At 38.6% G+C, this 21,518-nt stretch overlaps 1 protein-coding gene across 3 annotated transcripts in view; it reads left to right on the top strand.

Annotated features, from left to right (window-relative positions):
* The window catches only part of chchd3a (coiled-coil-helix-coiled-coil-helix domain containing 3a), a 102,965-nt gene that overhangs the window by 10,165 nt on the left and 71,282 nt on the right, over positions 1–21,518 (top strand). For all 3 annotated transcript variants that reach the window (XM_060889709.1, XM_060889708.1, XM_060889710.1), the window contains one exon: positions 16,261–16,354. In XM_060889709.1, the coding sequence (XP_060745692.1) occupies positions 16,261–16,354 (94 nt within the window). The remainder of the gene's footprint in view (positions 1–16,260; positions 16,355–21,518) is intronic.

The following is a 21,518-nucleotide window of genomic DNA, read 5'->3' as shown; positions in this document are numbered from 1 at the left end:
TAGTGTGTGATTGCGTGAGTGAATGAGAGTGTGTGTGTGCCCTGTGATGGGTTGGCACTCCGTCCAGGGTGTATCCTGCCTTGATGCCCGATGACGCCTGAGATAGGCACAGGCTCCCCGTGACCCGAGGTAGTTCGGATAAGCAGTAGGAAATGAGTGAATGAATGAATGAATGATTTAAGTATAACTCATTTCAAGTATATGTTAATATAAGTACAGCAAGCATTTTCAAAGTATAAGTGAAATAGAACTTTAAATATAATTTTAAATACAAGTCGAGAAGTTAAATGATCAATATACTTAAATAGCGTATTTTAAATACACAGTAAGTGGATGTACGTGTAACTTAAGTATAACTTATGTTAAGCATAAATTTGTTATTTTAGAATTGCAATGATTTTTATATATATATATATATATAATTATTATTATTTTTTGCTAGTGCTATTCTGTCTATATTGCTCTTGTAATGAAGCACAATTTAAAAAAATATAAACTTATAAACTTTTCAAGCTACCGGATTTTTGAAAATGTATGACAGCCCCAGCTTGTTATGGGAAATGTGTCTAAGCTACACCATTCATGTTGTGGTGATATAAAATTTCCACTCGTTTTTGACATTCCTTGTTAGAAAGATTTCTCGGATGCGTACTTGAGAAAGCGAGAGATTACAACCTTCAAATCTAAGAGCATCCGAGGCAGTAACTAAAATTTAATATGCTTTTCTATTCTGTGGTGTTTGGGGTCGATTTTCTTCCCCCACAGCGTCCTGCCTCGGGAATTGCCTTTAGGCACCATGTGGGTGTCATTATGCAAATGATTTGGAACGCTGCCCGCCACAAGGCTTTGTTGTCTTAACCCTGAATCTAAGACTATTGCTCTATAGTGTGCTTTTTTTTAACTCCCTCTGGAATATCAAATAAACCTACGTTCTTATGTTGACAAAGCAATGCTTATGTGTTTGTCTTTTTCGTCCAGCTCAGCAATCAGCCATTTTAAACGAACTAACACATTTACATGTTGCTTCTAATTAGCTAATTAAAGCCGATAGGCTTTCAGTTAAAACACCTGTTTAATAAAGAGTGTTCTGCTCCTATTTATACACAGCTGCGTTCACAAAATGGGTTTGTATTGAATTATGAGTTTGTGCCGTGCTCGCTCTGCGTGACGTTCGTTCTCACGGGTTCCCGCCGAGGCCTCGGCAAGCGATCTAACGAACGACGGCGGTATTTAACGCTCCACAAAACCAAAGGGAACAACAGGAATTGTCTCAGTACTCAAATGTACAGTCAGAGTTGAGTAGAATTAATAATCAAGATCATCAGGCAAATTAAATATTAGTATGTAGTCCCATTAAAAAGATACGCTATCATGTACAACCATAGACTTTTTCTGTTGTCCGGAAACAAATATGTTGTAGTTTATTCACCTCCAACTGTTTCAAACAAAAGGCAATTATGTTGTGATCTAAGTAAAACTTAAGCTTCGGCTGAAAACTCAAAATGTCAGATTGCAGCATTGGAGATGCAGAAGCTTGTGGCCAGAAAAGTGTACAAAAGATATCAGATACTCTGTAAGCTGTAGGCGTGGCTTCTGGGGCTAAAGCTAAACCCAGTGATCAAATATAATGTATAACACAATTGTAAAGAACAATTTTAACAATATAATGTAATGATTATTCATTGTTAGAGTAACAGTCATTCTCTCCAGGACTAAGCAAATTTTGCGATCGTAGAAATTAACGCAAAATCAAGCAAATACAGCGATATTCGAAGGAGCTAGAAAAAATTTTATGCTCCTTCGAATATCGCTGTATTTGCTTGATTTTGCGTTGATTTTTGCAGTGTTTAAAAGGAGAATCATGTGCTTGAGATTTCGCCTATTTTACATCTCAGATTTAGAAAAAAGCTGCACAAGATCAAACATTTTTGCCCTCATAACATCATCTTAACACCGTTAGCCTACAACTGATATCTGGGTGATATTATGATAACGTTATATAAAAATATTTTTATATTGAATTACCTTAAAATTTATTGTGATATTTCTTCAGAATTTGTCCTTCTAAATAACACACTGAATAAAACCATATTTTGAAATAATGAAATATATTCAAAACATATTCCATATACAAGTGCACGCAGTGGCCATTGTTTCTTACGCATTCATAAGAGCATCTTCAATGGAATTTCGTGTAATTTTGAAAGTCACTTTATGTTGGAAAAATATTCCTATCCTACAGAGACTCACTGATTGGACTGACTTTATTGGATTTACATAAAATGTTCTGATTACTTATTTTATCTACTTAAAAACAAGAGCCATAAATCCAGATTAAATAATTCCAACCTTTCAAAAAAAGATAATAAAATAACGGCACCTTTATTAAAAAAAGTAAAGTAAAAGGAGAAGGCATTAGAGTGTGTTTATGGTAACTGATGCCCTGCAGTGGCTGAGCTGCATTATTGGAATTTGTTGGTTTTGGAGGTGAGCTCTTTTGGAACAGTTTATGGAGTTTTGTTACTGAATGTAAATCAGCTGTGCTGTGAAGAAGCTGGATAATTTATAACTGACGAGTTTAGCACCAGAGGTGAATGAGTACAAAAATAAAATCAGCGAAACCTTTGGAAGTACGGATCGGCAATAAATAAATAAATAAATAAATAAATCGTATATGTACATTTTATTCAGGAAAAATGGAGAAATAAATCCATTATTCAGCCACATAAGAAAAGAACAAGCTCCAGTGTGATGCCTAGTCCCATGTTTTGGTTGCCTGGAAACCTGTAAATGTAATTGTCCAGACACAATTCTACATCATAATATAATTGTGATGTATTTCAAACTAGTAAGATGAGTTGAAGACTAATTCAGGCTAGCGGAAAACGAACAAGACGACACGTTATGACATTTTCTAACGTAGCACATCATTGATTGTGCACTCATCAAAAAAAAAATGTAATTAAAAAAATAGCTGTGATTGAGCTGTCAGAGTTATCTCCGTCACCTGATCCTGAGATCCTGAGAACGTCTACTCTGGAGACTAAAGTCGCATGATAAAGTACTGCGGCAGTACATAATGTGTAATAATGATGATCACCAAAACCTCGCTAAAAGCTCCACGCACAACATCGTCATTATCTTCACCAAGTGAACTTTCTGACAATGCTGTTATTTGCGAGATAGTTAGGTGTTGAAAACACTGAATTAATGAGCACGAAAGAACTCAGAGCAGTGCGGCTTACATCTTCTCATGACTCATCGTTTTATATCATACATATGGATGTGTTTGTGCTTCTGAGAGCGATAAGGAGAAGACCTTTTTATCCTCTGATGAGGCGCTCGCATCGCATTGAGAGTTAGAGATGTTATTGAAGCACGTAAGTATGTAAGCCTAATATTTGCCAGTGTTTAAATGTAGAGTGATATCACGGCGAATTAAACCACATTTCACCAAATTAGAGTGATTAGTTTGTGGAATTTGTGCTGTCTGAAAATAGCTCGTGTTTGTTCGACATATCCGTTCAGCACGCTAAAAGTCTAAGAAATTTGGCTTTTGATTCACAATAGTCATAAAACTGCAGTTAATTCATTTGTGTTGATTATGGAAAGCACTTTCTAAGCTTCTAATATTATTAAACTTTTATATTTATACCTTAAACGTTACCTTAATTATGATTAGTAGTAGTATTGTTATTATCAAACCCATTATTACACCATATCGTGATATCCACACAAACACCTCAGGGCCTTTTTATACCTGGTCACTTCGTGTGTTGTCTCTGATCCGATAACTATCTGATTTGTTAAAACTGTTCCATTTACATTAGGCCACATAAATGCGTCTCGGCGAATCGGATATCGATCCGATCTTTCTACTCCCGCCCAAAATGCAAATATATTTTACCTCATTTCCGGGGTAATTGAAATGGAGCACGCTTTGGTGTGTGCGGTTTTCAGAACGCGATCAAAAAGAAGACGAATAAACTCGTTACGTCGGTTATGCTACAAAAAGCAGCATTTACTGTTTGCTGCATTTTCGCTGGCGGCAGCAGCGCATTTTAAGACCCGACGAGACGCCTGGGTGAAAGATCACCTGCGAGTGATGTACTTCCGTTTGGGAGGAGTATAGCGCTGACGTATGTGGCTTGAACAACCACATTCATTTACACCTGTCCAGTTTCATCTGAAACACGTCCCAGACCACCTCCTGAAGGGGTTTGTACTGTCGGATTTATATCCGTCTCGAAAACGTTTCGGAGGGCATTTAGACCTGGTCTTTTTATCATCGGATAGATATCTGATCACAGAAAACGCATGAAATGACCAGGTGTAAAAAGCCCCTTTTTTTGTTTCATTTCATTTGATATGAAAAGCAACTACATCATACTACCTGACTGGAGAAAAAACGTTCACATCCACCTTCGGAAAACATACAAAACTTTTTTTTTAAAGAAAATAAGCTGTTCCACAGCTTAAGAAAACAAATATCTGAACATGGCACCTAGTGTATTATAAACTCAGCTTCAGTTCTGTTAATATTTAGACTTCATGTGCTATCATGTAGCTAGTGTTACAATTATAAAGGAATTAAAAATGGCCTGGTGTTTGCCTGGTCAGGGATGCAACGATGTTTAAAGTCTAAATAACGGCACATATTTTTTACCCCCCCGGTCCTCTCTAATCATTTCTCATGACAAATTCTACTGGGGTGGATCATTATTTTCTGAACCGCCGACAGCATCAGACACCTGTTTCTGATGAAAGCATAAATCAAACTTTCCAGCCTGAGGCAGTTTGACTGACATAGCAGATGGCCAATCACAGTTGCTAGGTTAGTCACTGAAAGCGTTTCCAGAAAAATCTCTTTTAGGTTTTGTTTTGGTTTTCATGGTATCACCATGGAATTGGCGTCCCGGGTATCTCCATGGGTTTGGTGTCCCGAGTATCGCCATGGGTTTGGTGTCCCGGGTATCGCCATGGGTTTGGTGTCCCGGGTATCGCCATGGGTTTGGTGTCCCGAGTATCGCCATGGGTTTGGTGTCCCGGGTATCTCCATGTGTTTGGTGTCCCGAGTATCGCCATGGGTTTGGTGTCCCGGGTATCGCCATGGGTTTGGTGTCCCGAGTATCGCCATGGGTTTGGTGTCCCGAGTATCGCCATGGGTTTGGTGTCCCGGGTATCACCATGGGTGTGGTGTCCCGGGTATCACCATGGGTGTGGTGTCCCGGGTATCACCATGGGTGTGGTGTCCCGGGTATCACCATGGGTGTGGTGTTCCGGGTATCACCATGGGTGTGGTGTCCCGGGTATCACCATGGGTGTGGTGTCCCGGGTATCACCATGGGTGTGGTGTCCCGGGTATCACCATGGGTGTGGTGTCCCGGGTATCACCATGGTTTTGACATGGTTTTCTTGTAATATCCATTGTGTTTGGTTTTCATGTTTTCACCATATCTTTGGGTTTCCATGGTATCACCATGAATTTGGTGTCTCGGGTATCTCCATGATTACGGTTGTCCCTGTTACCTCCATGTTTTTTTTTATTTTCATAGCATCTCCATTGTTTGTGGTTTCCCAGACAAATCTATTTTATTTTTTTTTTCCCCACTCCGATGACTATATTCTAATCAGTTCATGGTCGTCGAGTTCAGATTCGCTTGTTTTTTCCCCACTGAGCGTTGCGAGCCAATCAGATTATTTCAGAGTTGAAGCTGAAGCTAGTTGGCAGAAAAATGTACAAAGGTCATCTAAAACCGTATGAAAGTTATCATTAGCTGTTTAGGATACCAATGTCCAAACAACATCATATTCCAAAGAAAAGTTTTTAGGCAAAGTCGGTGACTGTATACTCCGCCGATAAAAGGAAGAGAGAGAATTATTTCGAAAGCAGCTAGCGCGATGGTGTTGATCTTCTACGTTCTTCTTTCCACATCATTATCCAAAACCACCATGTGCGGTAAAAAAAAAAAAAAAAATCTACCACTGCTTTTATCTGCAGTCTCCAAGTGCAAGAGATGAGAAGCGAGGTCGGTTCTCGCTCAGCGTGCAAGTCACCTGACCACATCAAACATAATGAGACGGCTTCTTGTTAACGAGACACAGATCAGCTTAATGAGCTTAGCCACAGAGACTCTCACATTCTCTTTATCTCTTTCTCAATTTCTTACCGTCGTCTTCTCCTCTTCTCTCTCTCTCTCTCTCGCTCTCTCGCTCTCTCTCTCGAGCTGTCTTGCTTTATTTTACACTTTTCTCACCCACTTAAAGTTGACAGATCTTTCATTTTGGCTGTGTGATGCGTCAGGAGAGCTTGCTGTATCATTTCATTTCTACAGGCTGCTTTAAAGCATGTGTTAAAGCTGTCAGTTTTTGGACAGACATTGTCTCAAGTTTTCATTTCAGATCAGTGAATAAAAAGAAGAGAAAGGTTGAACTATTAAATAAAAGAAAAGGTAAACATCAGGCAATCTGTCAGTCCTGGCGTGCGGTACAAGCAGGTGACATTTTCCCTGTTTGTGTCGCACTTCTCCGGCTGCCGACTTAATATCCAGAGGTCATGACCTTAATGAGGCGAATTGATTATGTGTGCCCACGAGTGCCGGGCTCTCTGAGACCAGGCCTGTCTCGGAAATCAAGGCAGGAGTCGCCGGGTGAGCTGATTAGACGGCGGCCGAGGTTGATCCTCCCACAGCTTTTCTCTTCACCATAAATATTCATACACAGAGCCCACGCACCTCTCACCATTACACGCTAATTACCTTTTTTTCAAGATCACTAGCAGGTTCAGCAGGGAGACACAAAAATGCATTAAAGACACACTTGTGCAGCCATCTCCTGTAATGAAATAATCCCCTCACGCCGTATCTGAACTGCACATTAAAACGCCATATTGTGTCTCGTCATGGTTTAATCGGTGTGCTTATATCCTAATCAGCAGATCGTGTCACCTGCATCATCAGTGCATACATCAGTGCATAGTCTTCTCATTAGCCCAGATTGCAAGCCGGTTCGTTCGGATAATTACAGCAGCCCTAATTAGGAATCTGTTATGCAAAGGTCTTTTAAATATACTACCATTTGTGGGACCTATGGAACTTTTAGACCTTTCTAATGCATCAAACTTTTATTCTTTTTATTTTGTTATCTCCATGGTTTTGGTTTCACTTGGTATCTCCATAGTTTTGGTTTCACTTGGTATCTCCATAGTGTTGGTTTCACTTGGTATCTCCATAGTGTTGGTTTCACTTGGTATCTCCATAGTGTTGGTTTCACTTGGTATCTCCATAGTGTTGGTTTCACTTGGTATCTCCATAGTGTTGGTTTCCCTGGTGTCCCCATGGCTTTGGCTTTACTTGGTATCTCCATGGCTTTGGCTTCACTTTGTATCCCCATGGATTTGGTTTCACTTGGTATCTCTATGGTTTTGGTTTCACTTGGTATCTCCATGGTTTTGGTTTCAGTTGGTATCTCCATGGTTTTGGTTTTACTTGGTATCTCCATGGCTTTGGCTTCACTTTGTATCCCCATGGATTTGGTTTCACTTGGTATCTCCATGGTTTTGGTTTCACTTGGTATCTCCATGGTTTTGGTTTTACTTGGTATCTCCATGGCTTTGGCTTCACTTGGTATCTCCATGGTTTTGGTTTCCCTGGTATCTCCATGGCTTTGGCTTCACTTGGTATCCCCATGGCTTTGGCTTCACTTGGTATCTCCATGGTTTTGGTTTCCCTGGTATCTCCATGGCGTTGGCTTCACTTGGTATGCCCATGGATTTGGTTTCACTTGGTATCTCCATGGTTTTGGTTTCACTTGGTATCTCCATGGCTTTGGCTTCACTTGGTATCTCCATGGTTTTGGTTTCCCTGGTATCTCCATGGCTTTGGCTTCACTTGGTATCCCCATGGATTTGGTTTCACTTGGTATCTCCATAGTTTTGGTTTCCCTGGTGTCCCTGTTGTTTTGGTTTTCTCTGGATCTCAGTGGTTTTGGTTTCACTTGGTATCTCCATGGTTTTGATTTCACTTGGTATATCTATGGTTTTGATTTTCCTGGTATCTCCATTGTTTAGGTTTCAAGTCAAGAAGTTTTTATTGTAATTTCAACCATATATAGCTGTACATGGTGACATAAACAACATGTACCATGAAAAGTTGGGATAAAAATGTGAATAGTTCCGTGCTGCCATCTTTTTTTCAGAATTCACTTGGTATCTCCATGGTTTTGGTCTCCCTAGTATCTCTATAGTAAATCCCTAGTTTTGGATTTACTTGGTATCTCCATGGTTTTGGTTTTTACCTGGTATCACCATTGTTTTTTTTTTTTCTGGTATCTCCATGGTTTTGTATTTTCTGGTATCTCAATGGATACCTTGTCCATGGAGATATGGCCACTGTTTTTCCGGTATCCCTGACAATACCACAGGGTCCCTATGGTCATGGTTACCCTGCTACCTCATGGTATCTCATGCGCAAGCTACATAAACATTTGCTGTAGCTGCTGTCTATTTGTATCCAAAACACAGTTTGTAAACTTCTACTCAAGAACATCACTGGCTGCTTCAGGAGCTGCAGAGAACAACGCATGTGGTCACCAATCAAAGTTCCGCATAAAAATAAACGCGCCCCAGTCTTCTTGTGTTGCTTATCCTGCCTAATTTTTTTATGATCACCATAAACTGCGTGCTCTGCCTCCTTTCACTGTAAAACACAAGCATCTTATAGTAAACGAACGTCATCTTCGTTGTGCCGTGTGTCACACTTGCAACATAAGAACCTCACCAGGGGATAAACCGGACGATTGAGCCCAATCTTTTTTTTAAAAACAGAGTTCAGAACTCACCTAACATGCTTAACTAATGTTAGATTAGCCTCTTGCTAAGAGTCTATATGTCTCGCACGCACTGATGATAGTATTGTAAACCTAACATGCAGATCAACGCGACTATCCTGAATCTCTGCAAAAACGTCGGGTGAAAAGGTTGTGCAGAAAAACACAGGAAGCGTTTCTGGATCAGGATTAGCATCGGAGGAACAGGGAACTGTGTGGAGGGAGGAGAGAAAATCTAGATTGTCTGGGCTTTTTGATATGCCTGGAAGCTTCCTTCTGCAGGTGGGAAGGTGTTCCGACTCGTTTAAGCCGGAGCGTGAGGAAGCGGTAATGTCCCAGATTACCCCTCCCTCCGCTCAGGTCCTGAGGTTAATGAAACTTCTGATGAGAAGCGCAATTTGCCTCTGTCTATTATCTCCTCGCCTAAGAGCTACTCCGCAGGTTTCTTTTAATGCCGATGTGAGCCAGACATGGAGAGAGGAAATATCAAAAGATGATGAGTTTTTAATCTTTTAACATTTACATGTCACAGGAGTGACATAGAGCCCTGGACTGCTAATGTCATTCTGGAAATGCACGTGACCTACAGAGGACTCCTCCAAGCTCTGAGATGGCTCAGAATTACAGGATTCAGAGTTGTCTCTTTCTCTTTAAATCTCCTTCTCACTGTCCACTTCTCGGCTTTCTTTTAAGTCTGGAGATTGAGTTTATAATGAAAAACAGGATCGTAAATGAGCAGGAGATGGTCTGAAAGGTTTAAAAGTATGTAGAAGTCTTCTCAAGACCGACGGATAGATACGTATCGGGTTACGTTAATCGCTTTGCAAAGTTTAAAACGGGTCTTATCCTTTTCTCTGTGATTACATCGTACAGCTCTACTTTTGTCTCCTGGTGATTTTGAAAATCGCAGCTCATACTGTGTTTAATGGTTCAGTGATCACAGAAGCAGACATGGCCACCCCAGTTCCTTGACCTAAACTTCACTGAACTCCTGAAGAGCACAGTCTGGTAAAATTGTCTGATTTTTTTTTGCTCTGTATCTTTATTCTCTGTATTATTTATTCACCAAAGTGTTTCGGTGTTGTTGCCAAGGGGAGGTTTAATATAAGACTAATTGCAGGCGTTGCAATAATTTTGACACTTTCAATTTTGTTGATTTATTTTGTTAGAATGAATTTTCTGCAATTAATAACACAATTTTTATTTCTAGTCTTTATCTTTTTAACAAAAAAGGATTAGTCAGATAAGCAACCAAGAGCAAAAGGGTAATGCTCATTGCGATGCTATCGCCACCATGCTTCACTGAGAAGAAGGAATACTTCGGTCATATACTGTAATAGCTTATGATGCACAATAAACCAGATCTCTCAGTTATCTTCATCATACCAATTCGAGAGAAAATAAAACCGTAGAAAATTTGCTGCTGAAAATTCGATGCGTCCTTCAACGCTATACCTTCAACGCTAACCCCCCCCCCCCCACACACACACAATTGTAGCTGTGTGTGTGTGCGCGCAGTTCAGAGAGAGTTCTCGCAATACACTTTTAAAAAGCAACAATGAAGCATCGCCTCTGAATGATGGGGGGAGGGTTACATTATATATATATTTTTAATTAAAAGGATTTCTATATTTTATCCACTCAATAGTCTACAATATAATATCCATATAAATGTAGCGTAATTGTAACTAGATTTGTAAAGTTTGACGCGACAAACCTTGATGTTGGCTTTGACGGTGCAAGTACAGTATTCGCAATGGATGGTGCTTTTTGGAGGCAAGTGGACATAAGGGTTAGTGTTGCTTTTGGAGACAAGTGGACAAAAAGCTAGGTTGCCAAAACATTTGGAGGTAAGTGGAGACAAGCATGTGACATCATCCAAATACTCCTTAGGGAGTTCCCCTCACTGGGCTGATTGTTTTGATATGTCACTTGTCCATGTTGTGCTAATTTTTGATTTTCACGTGACATCAGGTGACATCACGTGACGTGAGCACAATACACATGAGGCAGTTTCCCTCATTGTGCTGAGTGTTTTGATATATCACATGCCCATGTTGTGCAATTTTTTTATTTTGCATATTTTGGGGGCGGGGCTGCGGCACAACCGGAAAGCCAGTCGGTACACCAATTTAAAACTTTGTTCGGAGTATCACCCTAAAGATGCTGGCCGAGTTTGGTGTAGATAATTCCAAAGCTTGCCGAGTTATAAACCTCCAAAGTTTATAATGGGAGTCTATGGAAAAAAGGCCAATTTGAGACCTGGTACCGGAAGTACCGGTACTCGGATCGCTTAGAAAAGTAAGAGCAACAATCTTCAGACCAGGTTCTACGACATATCCGAATTTGGTGCATGTGGCTCGAAAGCTCTAGGAGGAGTTACACTTTATAAATTTTTGTCTAAACTTAAATAGGAAAACAGAATGTTGGCTTCTACAAAGCCAACATAATAAAACATAGTGGGATATTCAGTGATATTGGCTGTGCAATATCGACTTTTGTGATTGGCCAATACCGGCAGACTGGAGCCAATGGAAATGCTTCTCTCCTTCGGTGCGCGTCTTTATTCCTCTGAGAACTTCAAAGCGGACCGCTTGAGGTAAATTATTAATTGGTTTACGATCCCTACCCAGCTAACACACGACGTACTAGTTACGTAATTTATTGGTCATTTTTGGTAATTTCATGACTTACCAGATGGCAACGTAACTGTTACGTCTTAGGGAGGTAATTTCATTACCATTACAGTACCAAATCACTACATCGCCACTACGGTCTCCTAACGTCGCGAGATAACCAAGTACGTTCTAGTTACGTATTTTATAACTTACTGGCAACGTAACAGTTACGTCCCAGGGAGGTAATTTCATTACTATTACAATTATATAAACATTTATTTCCTTTTCTATTAAGGTTAGCTTGTTAAAACTATTCAGTCTCAAAGTTTCCCTTAAATAAGTCAAAATAGATTAAATACACCATGCGAGTTGCTCTTTACGTGGGAAACATGTGACATATTCTCCAAATTGCATCCAAGAAGATTGGAACTGACCAGTGAACTAAATCCATAAGTGTCAAGACAAATACAGCAACAAGCAAAGAGGCATTGACAGAGAGTCAAGAAATGATGATGAAAATAATTATTATTAATACTTCAGTAAAGTTCATTAAATCTATTCTGTTGTTAGTGTGGGCTTTAAACTTATGAACTGTGTATGGACTGAAAAAGGTGGTACACGAGGAAGCAATTTGACAACAATGCAGTAAATAATTTAGGTGCATCAAAAAGCGTGCTCGTTAAGATACCGGCAGACAAGATAATCCAGCTCAAATTAGTGCATAAAAGGTCACCAAAATGAAGTAACCTCATAATTAAATACAAAAGGAGGAGAAAAACTGCAAAAAGGTCCACTTTTTGAAAAAAAAGAACCCCCCCTTTCATTAGGCTGGCTACGGACCTGCTTTTGCTGTTATAATAAGCTCCGATCTTCTCAGGGAAGGATTACAATTAGAGTTTGTAGTGATTGTGGGGATTTGTGTTCATTCAGATCACCACCAGAATATTAGTGAGATCGGACTCTGATGGTGGGATCGAGAGGAGGCTCCAGGGGGATCAGGGTTCTGTACCAGATACTCGAATTCCTTCAGTCCAACCTTAACCTCCACACCATGTCTGAATGAGGCATTGTCATGCTGGGATAGTGTGGTCAGGGTGCACAATGATGGGAACGATCTATTTAAAGGTGGGGTCTCCGTTGTTTGAAAGCCAATGTTGACATTTGAAGTCACCAAAACAAACACGCCCCTAACCCAAATGGGTCCCACCCCTGTATCAATAGCTCCGCCCACACATACATACGTAACCCAGGCAACTAATGGAAAGAAACGTGTCTTTATCATAGCTGAAGGGAAGAACAATACGATTGTAGATAAACAAACAAGCAAAAATGACACACAAGCATAATCATGTAAAGGACAAAGACATATATTAGTTCTGTGTAACAAAACAAAACCAACGTTACTCACCTATCGAGAAGGAAAAAAGCGCCTCGGCGTCTTAAGTAAAGTTGGTCACATATTCATAGATTGGAGTTTCCTGAGTCAATAACTCCTGAGCTAAACACTGTTACTACACAAAACACGGTTGTAGCTGCGTCTCTACATTACTACGATAGAAAAGAGGTGTTATTTGTGTAGTAACAGCGTTTAGCTCAGGAGTTATTGACTCAGGAAACTCCAATCTGTGAATATGTGACCAACTTCCTGCTCCTTCAGTTCTCTCCAGCGCTGGAAAGCTGATCCTATATTAACACGTCCTACTTCTTACCTTAACGTAAGTCTTTCTTCTCTTTCTTTCTTTGTTTTTATCCTCCATGTTAATGTTAAAACCGCTCTCTGCTAATGTCACACATGCGCACTGAACACTCTCTCCGCCCATATTGACAAGACACGCCCCTTTCTGCTCACTGGCCACACGTTTGTTTTGATTTTTGTTTATTATTTTTGCCCGACTCAGTTTTCTGAAGCATTTCTCAAAAATCGGAGACCCCACCTTTAAATACAGTAAGAGTTTTATCAAAGGTGTTGAACAGAAGGACATCTAAAAGAGACACATGTTCACATATCAGCTTTTGGATGAAGTTGATGGATTTTTTTTTAATGAAGTCAGTGTTTTAGATTTTCTGAAAAACCCTACAATCCTTTCATGATGTGATTTATTGCACGATTCTATCTCCACACCTCTGAGAGCTCACAAGGTAAACGGAAAATAACAGGTGATGTGTAGAAGATTACAGAGGGAAAACTTTGACATCGGAGGCGTTTCTAATTCTCCCGTCTTTCCTCAGCCTCTATTAGCCGTTCTTCAGGTTTATATCAGAAGGCCAGTGACTCGGCCATGACTTTGTAGCAGTAATAAGTGTCAAAAGTGTCACGCTATTTCTCTGTCTCTCACTTTCTCACCAGCTAATCTCTTTCTCTGGAAGTGCTGGGAATTGCAGCGAAGTGTTATGCGCTGAACCATCAGGAGCGCGTTTGAGAAGAGTTGCTTTTCTCAACTCTCCATCTGGTGGTGTTTTTTTTTTTCCTTTCGATCTTTTTCGATGGTGTTACTGAACCATTTATTTTTTTTTTTGTTTTGTTTTTCCGAACAGATTAAATCTCCATCTGGTGCAGCACTCATGAATTATTAAAATCATGGCCCTGGTTATTCCTGAAGATTCAGCTGCAGTTTAGTGTAATTAAACCGCATTTTGGCGCTTGTGGGCGTGGCCTGTTCAGCTTTTAACTGAAGTTCCGAAAACAGACGCCACTAGAAAAAAATCTATGCTTTCTACTCGATTCGGGAAAAAATTTTATTTCCTTTCTTTAACGTGTATTTTATATCGTAGACTAGGGCTGGGCGATACGGCTGAAAACTGTATCGCGATATCAGTGTTTCATATCGGTCGCTATCGATAATTATCGATAATATTTAGGACCCATTTAAAATAAGGACCAGGAGAAAAATATATTACATTTTAATCATTTTTATTTTTTATTTATTTTAACCTTCCTCTGATCGTAATCCCCTCAGTTATTAAGACAGAAATGTCAACAAGCAGGAAAACTCAAATAATTAAAATGTAAACATGAGTCTAAAGTCACAATGAACACTTAACAATTATCTCTTAACATTTAAGGTGCAAAATGTAAGAAATGCTTAATAAAGTGTAATAAAATAGTGCAAAGTGTTAAATATAAACAGAGAAACCTGAGAAATTTAGTGCAAGTTTAGTGCTAGAAAAGTTCACTAGCTGTTCACCTTCTGGTGAATAAAGTGTTTTAAAATATGTGCAGTGTTTTGTAAACATAAATAAAACTGATGTAGACTGAGATACATCTGTAATATAAACACAAACCTGATACACTACAGTAACATTGAAATATAAAACCTGCGGAAATATGAAAAAGTAGCTGACTTTTCCTCTTTTATTTACAATTTCCTCGCTCTCTGCGGCTCATTTTCTGCTCATCAGTCGCCGGTTACTGAAGAGGAATCCAGCAGACCGGCACGAGGCAACGATGTGGCGCAACCAAACGTGATACTGTTACATGATTGGCTGTTAGCATGTCACTCCCTACGTTGCTAGGTTACCAGAGAGTGACTGCCTTTGTTAATGCAACCAAACTTGCTTCGCAACCTCTGTTTCCTTCCGACGAAGAATAAAAAATATCGAACGTTTTATCGAACACATTTTTTATCGATATTGATCACGTGTTTATCGCGATACATATCGTTATTATTTTATCGCCCAGCCCTATCGTCATCGCGATGCGCCTCTTCCTAGTTTATTTTGGTTTAACGGTTGCTGAATACAAATAGGAACTATAAAATTTTACGGTATAAAAACCTCAGTATTTATGTATTTATAATCATCTTTAATATTAGTCTCAGGTTGGTGCCTGTTGTCACTTATGCTCTAGAGCTATAAACATTTTATCTCCTCACGTCTCTCTTTATTCTCCATCACAGTATATAATAAATAAAAAAAACTATTTTGTTTTTTGTCAAGTTTTTGTTTATTTATATCCTTTTAAAAAGTTACCACTTGCCCATTTGTGTTTGAAACATAGCAGACGGTACGAGAAGACGGAGGTTTGTGTGTTTGAATGAAGTGTAATGAGGTTTTAATGGCACTGAATGACTCTTTCACTGCCTCGAGTCGAACACATTTCCAGACATTTTCAGCCTGTTTTTCTCACGAACGTCTTTCCTTCTTTCTTTCTTTCTTTCTTTCTGTCTTTCTGTCTTTCTTTCCTTTTTCTTTCTTTCTCTCTTTCTCTCTTTGTTTCTTTCTTTCTTTTTTTTCTTTCTTTCTCTCTTTGTTTCTTTTTTATTTTTCTTTCTTTCCTTTCCTTTTTCTTTCTTTCTTTCTTTTTTCTTTCTTTCTCTCTTTGTTTCTTTTTCTTTTTTATTTCTCTCTTTTTTCTTTCCTCTTTCTTTCTTTCTTTCTTTCTTTCTTTCTTTCTTTCTTTCTTTCTTTCTTTCTTTCTCTCTTTCTTTCTTTTTTTCTTTCTTTCTCTCTTTGTTTCTTTGTTTCTTTTTTATTTTTCTTTCTTTCCTTTCCTCTTTCTTTCTTTCTTTCTTTCTTTCTTTCTTTCTTTCTTTCTTTCTTTCTTGCTTTTTATTTTTCTTTCATTCTTTCTTTGTTTCTTTCTTTCTCTCTTTGTTTCTTTCTTTCTTTCTTTCTTTCTTTCTTTCTTTCTTTCTTTCTCTCTCTCTCTATCTCTCTCTTTTTTCTTTCTTTCTTTCTTTCTCTTTCTTTCTTTCTTTTTATTTTTCTTTCATTCTTTCTTTGTTTCTTTCTTTCTTTCTCTCTCTCTCTATCTCTCTCTTCTTTCTTTCTTTCTTTCTTTCTTTCTTTCTTTCTTTCTTTCTTTTCCTTGCTGCAGTGGATGAGTCAGAGCTGAGACGGAAGATCACTGAAGAGGTGAAGAAAGGTCTGGAAGAAGAGAGAAGCAAGACGCAATACGAGCTCCATCAGTGGTAAATCTGTACACACACCCGCACACACACACACACACACACACCCACACACACATGCTGAGAGAAAACTACATTATGACTATGATGTTCTGAGTGTAAATGCTAAATATAGTCTTCACTTCACTGCCCTTTCTTGCTAATTGAATAATTGTGCGTGTGTGATATCCCGAGCTTAAATGTAATTTCGAGCCGAGCGACAGAGACGAATCACCTTTACACAGATTAAAATCTTACCACTGGTCAAATTGGGACACAGATGTAGCTCTTGTAATCTCCCTGGCTTCGTTCACCCCTTTTCTCTCAGCCTCTTTCCTGTTGCTTTTTTTTCCCCCCTTTTAAATCAGTTAATCATCGGAGAGAGTACGATTGAGACCGGGTGTAATTTCCTACTCTCTGATGGTGAGATCTATTAACTTCCTCTGATGATGAGTCTCTTATTCAAAGTTCCACCAGACAAGAAGGATAGTGCTGTTATACACCGAGCGTCCAGTTTAATAGGAACACCTGCTTAATCCGTCAGACTCTCAACGCAAAAGTCAAGCGTTCCGGTTCAAGCTACCAGTAACTCCCATAAACGCTCCGTACAGCTGCGTTGAGCAGAACAGCATCTCAGAACATATCGTACCTGGAGGCAGATGAGCTACAAACCTGTGAGCCAATAAACAGGGATCTGAGGATATCACAGGCACAGATTCGATCAAACCGAACAGAGAAGACTGGAAAAAGTTTTTAAAAAGTTTACAGATTGAGTCTGTCTAGTTTCAGCGAGCTTTTTATTTCTGTTTGTGATCTTTTCAATATAACACAAGAAAAACAAAAAAGAAACAACTTCAGTTTAAACAGAAAAAAACAGTGGTTATATGATTACAGAAATACTTCTAATAAAATAAGACCAAAATGAGGTTCTAAACAATCCAGACAAGGGTCCAAACGTCTCTTTAAACCGTTCAATAAAACATGATCAAGCTAAAATGTCTTCTCTAAGTATTGTGATGGAGTTTTAATATATATATATATATATTACTGTAAGTGTGCTTAATAAGTAGGTAAAGCGCAGATATTTTTATTGGTGTAATGTGAGTGTGTGAGTGAGTGTGAGTGAGTGTGTGAGTGAGTGTGTGAGTGTGTGAGTGAGTGTGTGAGTGAGTGAGTGTGTGAGTGAGTGAGTGTGTGAGTGAGTGTGTGTGTGAGTGAGTGAGTGTGAGTGAGTGTTTGAGTGAGTGCGTGAGTGGTGGTTTATTTGTGTTTGTATTTGATTTCAGAGTATTATATCTGGCATCAGTTATGCATTATTTCTGGGAAGCTCTCTCTCTCTCTCTCTCTCTCTCTCTCTCTCTCTCTCTCTCTCTCTCTCTTGCTCCCTCCTCTCTCTCTCTCCACCCTCTCCCCCTCCCTCTCTGTCTATCTCTCTGTCTCTCTCTCTCCCTCTCTCTCTCTCTCGCTCCCTCTCTCTCTCTCTCTCTCTCTCTCTCTCTCTCTCCCCCCTCCCTCTCTGTCTATCTCTCTCCCTCTCTCTCTCTCTCTCTCTCTCTCTCTCTCTCTCTCTCTCTCTCTCTCTCTCTCTCTCTCTCTCTCTCTCTCTCTCTCTCTCTCTCTCTCTCCGTTGCCGTTACGGTTTCAGGTTGTCTCCTATAAAGGTCAGCGCTGCTGCGTCGTCTTTACAGGTGTTACGGTTTCATTTCTGTGCATGTTGAAACAGATGAATTCAGGAAGTCTTATTAGTCACTGACCCAGGAAATTGCCGTCTTGACTTTTGCAGGATATTGAATCCGAGCGTGAGTTTATTCACCAGACGAATGTGGTAGCCTAATCGGCTGCTGAAGGTTTAATTCAGGGGTCATACAGACGTTTAAGCCAAATTGCTGCCGCATGACTGACCATAAAAGAGAAACATAGAGAGAGAGAGACTTGTTCCATAAAGTGTAGAATCTTACAGAATTAAACAGCAATGCAGTTCATACGTTATAGTTTAAGTTTCTACACGTCTAAACTCCAATTCTGTGCTTTAGTAAAAGCACTACTAAGTGAACAATTCACTACTAAGTGATGTTTATCATGTCTAATCTGTCTAATCTACTCTGTTATGTAAAAAAGTAAATAAATAAAGAATGTTGTTTACGATGTGTCACCTATTAGACTTTAAAGTAGGCAGTAAATAATGTTATCTCAGCCGTGACACGTTCTCTTCCTGCGTCACCCTGTCACGTGTCCTCTCGCACCCTGAGGAATTGCTATTGACGGCAAGTTTATTCGGCGTCAGCCGTGAAAGCTAATTTAGGGGCCGAATCTGTTGTTTTTACATGGTTGCTGTCGAGTCGGCGGAGGCGCAGTGCTTCGTCCCATCTCCCAGGCAACACCAATAAGCCCAAGTCGAGGCTTTATTGACCATGATGTCACACGCGGAGGGACAGAATCAATATTTTCCTTAATGTTGTCTTCCATTTAGATCTTCATGTCTGGCATTTTGTTCATTATTTCTGCTCTTAGTCAGGTTGTGTTTTTCCCCCCCAGTGCACTACTGCGGCTATAGTACAGAATCGGAGGAATATTTTTTCTCGTGTTGACTCTCATGTTTGTTTTTTTAAGATATGGCTATATTAGAGATGAATATTATGAGTTGTGTCTGGATGGAGAAAGTGAGAGAGAGATAAAGAGATAAAGAGATAGAGAGAGAGAGAGAGAGAGAGAGAGAGAGAGAGAGAGAGAGAGAGGAAAAAGAACGAGAGAGAGAGAGAGAGAGAGAAAGAGAGAGAGAGAGGAAAAAGAACGAGAGAGAGAGAGAGAGAGAGAGGAAAAAGAGCGAGAGATAGGAAAAAGTGAGAGAGAGAGAGAGAGAGAGAGGAAAAGAGCGAGAGAGAGGAAAAGGAGAGAGAGAGAGAGAGAGAGAGAGAGAGAGGAAAAAGAGAGAGAGAGAAAGAGGAAAAGGGAGTGAGAGCATGAGAGAGAGCACGAGAGAGAGCGCGAGAGAGAGGAAAAAGGGAGAGAGAGAGAAAGTGCGAGGAATAAAAGGGAGGGAGAGAGAGAGAGAGAAAGGGTTTTCTTTGTGTATATGGACAGCTGGATAAACCTTTCTGTTTTTTAATTGTTTTCTTATAAAGTTTGTGACTCGTGTAATTTTACAGAGCTCACTGTACGAAGAGGAGAAGGAAAATAAAAAAATTGCCACTACAACTTTTTCCCGTTTCTACCTAGCTGTCATGTCCTTAAGGTTTCTTTTACGCTGAACTCATCCTGTGCTGTGCTTTAGGGTGTTAAACTCATAACTACAAAGTTTAATCGTGTGATCTATCCAACATCTTCACTGTCATCAACATGAAAGACTTATTTTGATTTTTTTTTCCCCAAATCTGATCATTGACATAGGTTAAAATATCTCATAATTTTTTTTTTTCATTTGAGGACATTTTTGTGTATATGTTATGTATAACATAACATGCATATCGTCGCTGTCAGGCGGAATCCTCGTATCTCCAAAACCGTTATTTTTCAGGACATTAAAAAAACGCCGTACCTTATCTGCAGTGCACAGGGTTTAGTCCGCGTTACAGTGGATTGTCTTGCGCTAAATTCCTGTCCTCAGATGAGCACCAGAACTAGCGGGGGTCAAGATTTTTTTTTCTTTGAGCCCCGTGTTTTGAAGACATTTACCTCAGAAGACGTGTTGATTCGTTGCGACTCTTCTCGAGGAGAAATATGCCGTGAAGCTCTCACGCGGAGTGAGGAAGAGGTGGACAGTTGAAGTGTCCAATGAAGTTATGAGATTTGTGCTCAAGCTATTTTCAAGACTTTAGATTGGTTAATAACTTGTAAACATAACAGACCCACGTGGGGACTGACCAATAGCATCGATATGTGAAAAAATATGAAATTGACCAAATTTGGACATACGAGGTTTCCGCCCGACGGCGACGATATGCGCACAATATGTTAATAAATCACTAAAAGAGTTTTCGACTCTTTCTGATGATTTTTATTAGAAATATTCGGTTAGGAACAAATTCCCAAAGTTCTCCCACACAATCTTAGGATTTCTTTCTGCTATTCTTAACTAGTTCTTCAAATCTGCTGAGTAAACCTAGCTAAACTTATCAAGTTCCTAAAAAGATTGTTAGGGATAGTTAGTTATATCCAGTGTAATTAGCTAGCTAACAAATATGTAGCTAGGAATCAAAGTTTTATTATATTATATATATTAATTATATAAATATGTGTGTTTTTAGAACTGTCCGGAAGATTAGGTTTTATTCCAGGAATCTGAGACTGTTGTGTGGTTGTATCTAATAATACATTAATATTTAATATAGAAAGTTTTGTACCACAAATTAAGATCATAGCATGCTTATTAATGCTAAGTTTAGCTTAGTCCTAGTTAATCTAATCTGCTAGCTAGGAATTAGCTAGCTTTTTTTTTTCCTGGAGTCTGTTGTGTCAAGCTTAAGCCGATAATAATTGAATGTCATTTAACTTAAAACATGTTTTAAATAATAATTTAAGTGAGTTAAGTCACTGTTTTATGCTTTTAATGGGTTTTCTTTAATCATAATTTAAGATCGAAAACATTTAAGTTGCTTTTTTTTAATAGTTTGGAGTAAAATTCCAATGCATAATAAAATAAAAATATATTAATATAAAATATAAACGTAATAAATATAAAAAAAAGTCAATATAAAAAATTTAAATAATATAAAAATAAATCAAAAACAAAAGGTCAGGACAAATTTTTGATTTTTTTTTAGATTTTTATGGTTTGAATTTTACTCCAAACTATTAAAAAAAAGCAACTTAAATGTTTTCAATCTTAAATTAAAAATGATTAAGTCACTGTTTTATGCTTTTAATAGATTTCCATTAATCATAATTTAACATTGAAAACATTTAAGTTGCTTTATTTTTTTAAATAGTTTCTAGTAAAATTCCAATGCATAATAAAATAAAAATATATTAATATAAAATATAAACGTAATAAATATAAATAAAAAGTCAATATAAAATTTTTTTTTAAAAAAACTAAAAACTTGTCCTGACCTTTTGTTTCAAGAATTTCAAGATTTTATTTTTATAATAAATTAAGATTAAAAATTTTGGTTGACAAATTTAGAACAAATGTAATTTGTAATGTGTTTAATTGTAAAGGAATACAATTAAAGTAGTAATTAACGTCTTA

The sequence above is a fragment of the Tachysurus vachellii genome, chromosome 16, assembly GCF_030014155.1.
Source record: "Tachysurus vachellii isolate PV-2020 chromosome 16, HZAU_Pvac_v1, whole genome shotgun sequence".
In the NCBI taxonomy this organism is placed as follows: domain Eukaryota; kingdom Metazoa; phylum Chordata; class Actinopteri; order Siluriformes; family Bagridae; genus Tachysurus; species Tachysurus vachellii.
The sequence above is the reverse complement of the archived record's forward strand: the minus strand, read 5'-3'. Positions and strand labels throughout refer to the sequence as shown.